Below are 8,714 nucleotides of genomic sequence, written 5' to 3' on the forward strand. Positions count from 1 at the left end.
GGACGTCTAGAACAAGATTGAAGATAACAACGTTCTCTTCGAGATTGCATAATATTTCAAACGAAATTCCCCGAATTCGCTGGGGGGAAGTACCGAGAATCGCGCGTGCCGCTTCGAATGAACTTATCGAGCGCCAAGGATAAGCCAGCAGACTCGCGATTTCTTGACGAGTTCTTGACCCCCGACGAATGATACAGCCAGCTTATATAAACGTGCCGCGTCTAGCACCGTTCAGTCGACAGCTACATGCACGAGTGGGTGTCGCGACAAACGAGTACCAAGTGAACGGTCCGAGAAGGTGCGTCGGGAAAGTGAACCAATCTCTCTTGACAGAGCCAATCTCTCTTGATGCTGCTGCTGAGAAGCTTTCTCTCTTCGCGCTCGTACGCCGTCTATCCCGTAAGAGCTCGTTCAATTTGCTTCTACAAAATATTCTCTAACGTAAACGGTGTTTACAATCCGCGGTGACAGGGGCGGTTGTCCGTGCCTAACAATGCCAGTAATGGTAGATAGCATACGGTAAAGGTGACGACCTGACCCGCGCAATTAGCCAACATTCACCATGCACCTCCTACCCCAGAGCATGCTTCAGTAATCCTGACGGTGTCTTTTCTTTGCAGCTTGCTTAAAACAAAACAAAAAAACCAAGCACGCGTTAGTCAACTGCCAAAGAGACTCTTAGGTATGTATGTGTAAACGCACTCTATTTACTAACAGTTGCACGCTGTTTGGGTACTTACATGCGTGTACACTAGCTGATCAAAGAATTAGGGTGATAGTTTACAATAGTTTCTCACTCTTGGAATCTTGGGATTGGAAGGCTACAATGGTATTCAATCGGTTTTATTAACTATCGAGGCGTGTACGTGTATATTAAATTGATAGACATTTAGAATTTGTAGTTATAGTTTAGTGGTTCAATAGTTTTAATTTTAAAGCTTCTAGCTCCAGACATTTTCAATGGGGTTCATGTCTGGAGAGTATAGAGGATAGTTTACTGTGGAAATTATTGTACTTGATTAATTGAGTTATATAGATTAATATATAGAGCAGTAATAATAGTATATAGAGTAATATGTATGTATATTCTTTAGTAGTTAATAAAAGTTGATACGAATTACACATTGACCTCTTATCCCTACGACTACCGCCAGGAAACTATGGGTGACCCTAACTTTTTCATCAGTGGGTGTATAACGAAGGTAATAAGAATCTACTCAATCAATCTTCATCGCAGACGGCGATGGCGCAGCTGAAAGTGGCCATTATCGGTCAGAGTCCGTTTGCGGCGGAGGTTTACAAACTGATCAAGCAGAACGGTCACCAGGTCACTGGAGTCTTCACGATCCCTGACAAAGGAAGCCGTGAGGATCCTTTAGGTACAAGAACCAACTGTCAATTTCCTTTCAATTCGAAAACGGACAGCACTTTCCAATGGACATGATATAATAGTTTCTTCTCTTCGACAAAGCGACTGTCTTCTTTCTTCACAGCGATCACGGCGAAGGCGGACGACACGCCGGTGTTCAAGATCAAGTCCTGGAGGAGCAAGGGTGCAACCCTGCCGGAGGTGTTGGATCTGTACAGAAGCATCGAGGTGGATTTGAATGTGTTGCCGTTTTGCAGTCAATACATCCCCATGGAGGTGATCAATCACCCCCGTTACAAAACTATATGCTACCATCCCTCTATTCTACCCAGGCACCGTGGAGCCAGCGCTATAAATTGGTGAGTAACTCGGTCTTAATCTATTTAAACGTAATAACGAAGGCATAATGTAATGTAACGAAGGAGAATGAGAGTTCAATGGACACCGCTCTATTTAAATGTGAGCGTGAGGTTAATTTGATAGGTACAGCAGCTCGGTTGCTATCGTGTGCAATTATGAAACCGGTTACGGATCAATTTCCAAGCTATCGTAATACACTGAAGCATGTCTGTGTAATGGTACTTTAACCACTTTACGAGCGACAATGCTTGGGTCTACCCATACCTTTGCTTACCAATTTTTCTACGTTTATTCCTGAACACGCTCAATCTCCTCGTTGAACTGAATTGAACTTAGTAAACTAAATTTAGTAACAACCTCTAGTCTAATTTAATTTAGTTAATCTTTCCGGTGGTTTCCTCAGGACTCTGATGGAGGGAGACAGCACAGCAGGCTTCTCGATATTCTGGGCGGACGATGGTCTGGACACTGGGCCAATTCTGCTGCAGAAATCCTGCAACGTGGAGGTCAATGACACCGTGGATACTTTGTATAACAACTTCCTGTATCCCGAGGGGATCAAGGCAATGGGGGAAGCAGTGGATCTTGTGGCGAAGGAGATCGCGCCGATGGTTCCTCAGACGGAGGAAGGTGCCACCTATGATCCAATGTTGAACAAGAAGGATCTTCAGAAAATAGATTGGTCTAAGTCAGCGAAGGACGTTCACAATTTCGTCCGCGGCCTGGACAGTACTCCCGGCGCTTGGACAACGATTAACGGAGAAGAGGTCCGTCTGTTTGGGTCCACTTTGTGGATCAGTGAACAGCTGCCTAAAGAACAGTCCCAAGTAAACGTGGAGGACCGATTGGGGCTGCTCCACGAAGGAGGGTTGCTGATCAACACCGTCGATGGGAAATTCGTGAACGTGGAAAGGATCAAAATTGGAACCAGAACGATTCCAGCCAGCAAGTTCGGTCAGCAAAGCGAGGAGACCGTGATAGAGTTCACAGAGGAGGAGCTGAAGACTGCTGAGACGCTGAAACGAATCTGGAAGGGTATCCTGAACTTGGACGTTGAGAATGATACCGACTTCTTTGCCTGTGGTAAGAGAACAAGCTTCAATTACATAGAAAGTGATTTACTATAAAAATGATGAACACTTTTGCATACCGCTAATAGAATAATAGAATATTCTACAAGATTCTATTAAAGCTTTCATGGGATTTCCCTTGCAGGTGCTGGGAGCATGGACGTGGTTAGACTGGTGGAAGAAGTGAAGGACAACTTGGGAGTGACCTTGCAGAACATTGAAGTCTTCATGGCTCCAGTGTTCAGCCAGTTCGCAGCAACGGTGGTCCTAGCTGCGCGAGGCACGTCCGCGACCAAGGACGTGAAATACGACGCCGTTGAGGTTCAAGCGAACAACAGAAGCCTGAAGTTCCCCAAGCAACTGTTCATCGACGGCCAGTTCGTGAACGGACAGGGGAGGGCCATCGACACCATTAATCCCCACGATGAAAGCGTTATCTGTTCAGTTGAGTGTGGCTCGGTGGAGGACGTGGACAAAGCGGTGAAAGCTGCCAAGCGGGCGTTCGAGGAGGGCGAATGGAGCAAGATTAGCGCTAGAGAGCGAGGAGCTCTCCTCTTCAAGTAAGCAACCAATCTGAAATAGAATTTGTTCTTGTAATTGGTAATTAACAAAAATGCCGCGCGATTTCATAAAGCAAAATACACAAAATGGAAAAGATATGATATTAACCCTTAGCACTTCGGATGGTTTTATAATCTGTCAGCAACTGCAACTAATTCTTATAGATCCCTGGCGAAAATGAAAAATGCTATAACATTTCTCAGATCTTTTATTTTCCTTCTTAGTGCAAAATTCGGATGTGCGAAGAATCTAATAATTGTAGGGTAGTTTCTTTAAGATTCATTGAAATATCTAATATTATTCATTGTGCAATATTGTAGCCTACAGAGTTCAAAGGGTTAAACCATTTGGTTGAATTGCATTATTATTGCACGTTCTAGCTAAATGCCATGGGATTAGGTAACATTATTTGTAATATAGAAATGTTTCCAAATAATAATAATATAGGAATGTTTCCAAATTGTTTCATTGAGTGAACTATATTAATTCAATTTGGTTGGGGGTCACCATTGACCCCCACAGCATTCAACGTATTAAACTGTGGATCCTTATGCAAACTTTTATGTGTACAGACTAGCAGACCTGATGGAAGAGCACAAGGAAGAGCTGGCTACCATAGAGTCCCTGGACTCTGGTGCAGTCTACACTCTAGCTCTGAAGACCCATATAGGGATGTCCATTGAAACATGGAGGTACTTTGCTGGCTGGTGCGACAAGATCCAAGGCTCCACCATACCCATAACTCATGCTAGGCCGAATCGCAATCTCACGTTCACCCGTAAGGAACCAATTGGTGTTTGTGGCCTGGTCACACCCTGGAATTATCCTCTGATGATGCTCTCTTGGAAAATGGCGGCCTGCTTGGCAGCGGGAAACACTGTAGTGATGAAACCAGCCCAGGCTTCGCCCTTGACAGCTCTGAAATTTGCTGAGCTCACGGTGAAGGCTGGCTTCCCTCCTGGCGTGGTGAACGTGGTACCAGGGAACGGCACGGTGACAGGAAACGCGATCTGCGAGCATCCTCTGGTCAGGAAACTCGGCTTCACCGGCTCCACGCAGATTGGACAGTCCATAATGAGGTCCTGCGCGGACAGCAACCTGAAGAAAGTCTCGCTGGAGCTTGGAGGGAAGAGTCCTCTCGTCATCTTTGAAGATGCTGACATCCAGCAAGCCGTCAGGGTGGGCATGGGCAGCGTGTTCTTCAACAAAGGAGAGAACTGCATCGCTGCTGGTGAGTATTGACAGTTTCAGGAGAACGTTGTCTTTAACTATTTTACGGATACGTGTACTGTCTTTGTTCGTTAATCATTTTGTATTAGGGATACAAAACAATCTATGTGCTAATGCAACAAGACTATCTATACGTATAAAATTCTCTTGACAGTGAACGTGTTAAAATTACAATATTAACACTAAAACTACCAGAGGGGTCAAATGACCCATGCCTGATGCCTTCCTTTTGCAATTATTGGAAAGGTAACAAATGTTTCTCTGAGGAATTATCAAAAGAATTCATTTAGCACTACGCGAATTGAATTGTACATCAATTAAAGTCTGAACAGATGCACTCTTGGAGTTTCTATAGCGAAATTTTCAAAAGTCGACTGAAGTGCTCGGTAGTTTTAGTGTTAAATGTAGTCTAAGGAAGCACTGATGTCTTCTGTGAAACAGGTCGTCTATTCGTCGAGGAGACCATACACGACGAGTTCTTGAAGAGAGTAGTCGCAGAGACTAAGAAGATTTCTGTTGGCGACCCATTGGACAGGAGTACGAGTCATGGTCCACAGAATCACAAGGCTCATCTGAACAAGCTCCTCGATTTTGTCCGGCGTGGTGTCAAGGAAGGAGCTACCTTGGTTTACGGTGGCAAGAGAGTGGACCGTCCAGGCTGGTACTTCGAGCCAACTATATTCACAGACGTCAAGGACGACATGTACATCGCTAAAGAAGAATCCTTCGGACCAGTCATGGTGATCTCAAAATTCAGCTCGAAGAACATGGACGAGATGATCAGGAGAGCGAACGACACGGAGTACGGGCTAGCTTCCGGTGTCCTCACTAAGGACATCAGCAGAGCTCTCCGATTCGCTGAGAAAATCGAAGCTGGAACGGTGTTCATCAACACGTATAACAAGACGGACGTCGCCGCGCCGTTCGGCGGCTTCAAGATGTCCGGCTTCGGCAAAGACCTGGGACAGGAAGCTCTGAATGAGTACTTGAAGACTAAGACCGTTACTATAGAATATTAACCCTTTACGCGATCAACGAGATTATTATCTGTCGGCGACATCTTTACTCGAGGTATTTCAAGACCGTTCAAGTAACATGCGTGTTAACTATAAATACTTTTTATAATTAGAACGTAAAGTAAGATTACAATTAACCCTCCGCTGGCAATATGGACCAAGGTCGAAAATCTAATTGCTCTGTGACTTCATCAGGATTGTTCTGTTGCAAAATGACATGAAAAGGCTAAATCGTTTATATTAACGCGTTGACTGCAACGGTCACCGATGACCGGAGCTTCTAAATTGTTGAAGAACAATTATAATAACACTTGATTTTAAATAAAAATATTTAATAACATAAGTAGCTAGATCATAACGTAATACGATTACTGTAATAATCATTGATTTTCAATATTATTAGTTATCAAAGAATAAGTATTACTATTCGGAACGCTAGAAATTCTCGTGGCAGTCAACGTGTTAAATTAGAGACTATCAGTACGTCAGAATGTTTCCAGATTTTCCAAAAACTATAAACAATCAAGCCTACGTATAACATATTGCTGGCGGAGGGTTAAATGAAACTCGCAATACCATTTGAATGATAACGGTGAATTTGAAGTACCGTCTGACAGCAAAGGGTTAAGGTAACTTTAAACGTATTGCTCAGCTGTGAATTCTTAAGACTGTCGAGGTCCGTCACGAATCGATATTCTGTACGAAAATTTGTTAGCTTTGTGTAAGATCTGATTAAGTGGTTAATCTGTGTACTATTTATACAAATAAATTGGACATTTTTATATACACTCCGTATCTACTTAACCCCTTGACCTACAATATCCTGTTAGACTCATGAAGATTTCAAATAGAATTTACTAAACACACATATTACTCAATTTGTATGAATGCAGATTACATATTATTCCTTTCTTATCAATGATTAAACCTCACAGCATACGTTGACGTAGAATAACACTGGAATTCTCTCTTATATTCAATAAATTGTTAATAACAAAGTAGCTAGATCGATCACGGTTCAGACAGAAGTCATAGGGCAAGGTTAAAGATCACGTTGGACCGATTGTTGCACAGTTGCAGCGCGTTCGTGGTGGACACGGTGTAGATGGACGCAAAATCGTGCTCCCACGCGTATACGCTACACAAACAGTTTTTACATGGGTCACCATAGGACCGTTTCGAACCTCCAGATGTTTCTACGTGATTTTTTGTCCGGGAACAAGTGTGCGCTCCGTTTTTCTCTGGGTAGCCGGCCCGTTACGCCATTCAGCTTTCCTCCTGCGACTCTCTTGCCCCTCTGCTGGCCTATTCTCTTGGCGGATCAGCTCAGACGATTCTCTATTCTTCACGGAATTATTTCTGAAAAGACATTACTTTGTGATAGTCGCTGTTCTTACATCGACCACGGTTACTTGAGTTTAAAGAGCAAAAGACTTTCTTGGAACCCTTTGTCAATAGTATGAGATAATACAAATGGATAAAATACAATAATAATAATATAAGATAATATAACAAGGTAAAAGAAATCAATAATAGATTGGACAATTTGAACTACTTAATAAATTAATTTGTGTTGACCCCAATTGGTATAATAATATATTCCAGTTCATCCCTCTTTTCAACCCTGTCACTTTGATTATCTGTAATTTATGTCTATGTGTCCAGGCAATACAATCAAAAATTCTTTCAGCAATTATTAAAAACATAGCAGATGCTTCTCTGGGAGTTATTGAAGACATTAATTTGGCAATATGCAAACTGAGTTATGAATCAAAGTCTCAATAGATGCACTCTTGGAGTTTCTATAGAGAAATGTCGAGAAGTCGATTTCAGTGCTACCTAGTTCTAATGTTAAATATTGATCCAGTTCCATTAGGAATTATTTGAATAAAATTCTGCTTGTTCCTTGTTAAGCAGGACGTCGAGGTAAAAGGGTCACCGGCCACGTGTTGAATGTACCTGGGGATCAAGAGTGCCCCCATAAAGGCTCCTACGTAAATGGGGAGGTGTACATGGTCAACAACCCCAGGCCAGGAAGAACAGCTGTTTCCATAAACATTTCTTCTCCCTCCTACTTCTTCTTTCTTTCCCAACCCCACTGAAATCACCCTTGGAGACGCAAACGCGGGAGGGAGAAGCTACTTGGGAAACACGAAAGATCCCATGACGAGTTCCGGTGACTTCCTAAAAATCATGAAAGTTCATTTAACAAGAAGATCGACGAGGGGAAAGTAGTATATGCCCCACGTACAGAGTGGCTCACCTGATATCCTGATTTACAGATGAACATCAACTTTGCTGCTTCTTAATCTTTCGAGTACATCCGATGAGTTAGACTCTTCTATTATATATATTGCACATTTTATATTCATTTCAAACAATTGCACTACTTGTGAATCGTTCAATTCTACCATCATTTATTTATTAGGTAGACAAATGTTCCAAGCAAAAGTTGTTTGGTATTAATAATAATAATAATATTGGACAACTTTCGTTTGGAACATTTGTTTATGTGATAATTATATCTTATGTTATATTGTATACTATATTATATATTATTTTATTAGATTAACACTAGGACTACCAGATGGGTCAAAATGACTTATTTCTGATTTCTCCTTTCACAATTACTGAGGACACTTCTACGAGAAATTATTAACTAATTCAGTAACAGCAAAACTGAAATACAACTCAATTGTCTTAATAAACGCACGCGTATGGTTTTCATACAGAAATTGGTAGAAGTCAGTTTGAGTGATCGGTAGTTCCAATGTTAACAAGTAATTATTTTTGCCAAGATAAAATTAATTTTTGAATAAATTCAGATTGAACGACAGTGATCAGTTTACAAAAGAGTAGCTTAGTTTTCGAATTTGTGAAGGAGAATTTCCTAATAGTTCTATCCAGCAGGCACGTGTGCAACGATATCAGGCGAAAATTCCGTGGATCGGTGATTCTATTCGACGACGTGGTTCCTCTGGCCGGCATTATTCATCGTGAACAGGAAATGCAAATATTTCTGTGGCCCTGGCTGTGGCCTCTTGCCTCAGGACAGTGCCCTCTGACCCTTTCCCATTCCCCCAGCCCTCCCTAACTGCCCTTCTCCCC

The 8,714-nt window shown here is 42.3% G+C and overlaps 1 protein-coding gene and 1 long non-coding RNA gene across 2 annotated transcripts; one reads left to right on the top strand and one right to left on the bottom strand.

Annotated features, from left to right (window-relative positions):
* The first annotated feature begins 226 nt into the window (after positions 1-226).
* On the top strand, positions 227-6,392 carry LOC116426038 (mitochondrial 10-formyltetrahydrofolate dehydrogenase). The gene is made up of 8 exons (XM_031974492.2): positions 227-399; positions 621-682; positions 1,238-1,379; positions 1,494-1,728; positions 2,133-2,812; positions 2,945-3,359; positions 3,933-4,591; positions 5,032-6,392. The coding sequence occupies exons 3-8, from the start codon at positions 1,244-1,246 to the stop codon at positions 5,607-5,609; spliced, it is 2,703 nt and encodes a 900-aa protein (XP_031830352.1). The 5' UTR covers positions 227-399; positions 621-682; positions 1,238-1,243; the 3' UTR covers positions 5,610-6,392.
* On the bottom strand, positions 6,303-8,668 carry LOC116426082 (uncharacterized). Its single transcript, XR_004234840.2, has 3 exons — positions 7,870-8,668; positions 7,566-7,790; positions 6,303-6,965 (listed from the first exon to the last, which is right to left on the bottom strand). It is a non-coding gene; the product is annotated as an uncharacterized LOC116426082 (long non-coding RNA).
* Positions 8,669-8,714: the final 46 nt, after the last annotated feature.

This window comes from Nomia melanderi, chromosome 2 (assembly GCF_051020985.1).
Source record: "Nomia melanderi isolate GNS246 chromosome 2, iyNomMela1, whole genome shotgun sequence".
In the NCBI taxonomy this organism is placed as follows: domain Eukaryota; kingdom Metazoa; phylum Arthropoda; class Insecta; order Hymenoptera; family Halictidae; genus Nomia; species Nomia melanderi.

What these genes read in the sequence shown, in the direction of transcription:
- LOC116426038 (XM_031974492.2), top strand. Translation starts at nt 1,244, where the DNA reads ATGGCGCAGCTGAAAGTGGCCATTATCGGTCAGAGTCCGTTTGCGGCG. An exon ending in AAGCCGTGAGGATCCTTTAG is followed by an intron (nt 1,380 to 1,493) that starts GTACAAGAACCA and finishes CTTTCTTCACAG; the next exon opens with CGATCACGGCGAAGGCGGAC. An exon ending in GGAGCCAGCGCTATAAATTG is followed by an intron (nt 1,729 to 2,132) that starts GTGAGTAACTCG and finishes TGGTTTCCTCAG; the next exon opens with GACTCTGATGGAGGGAGACA.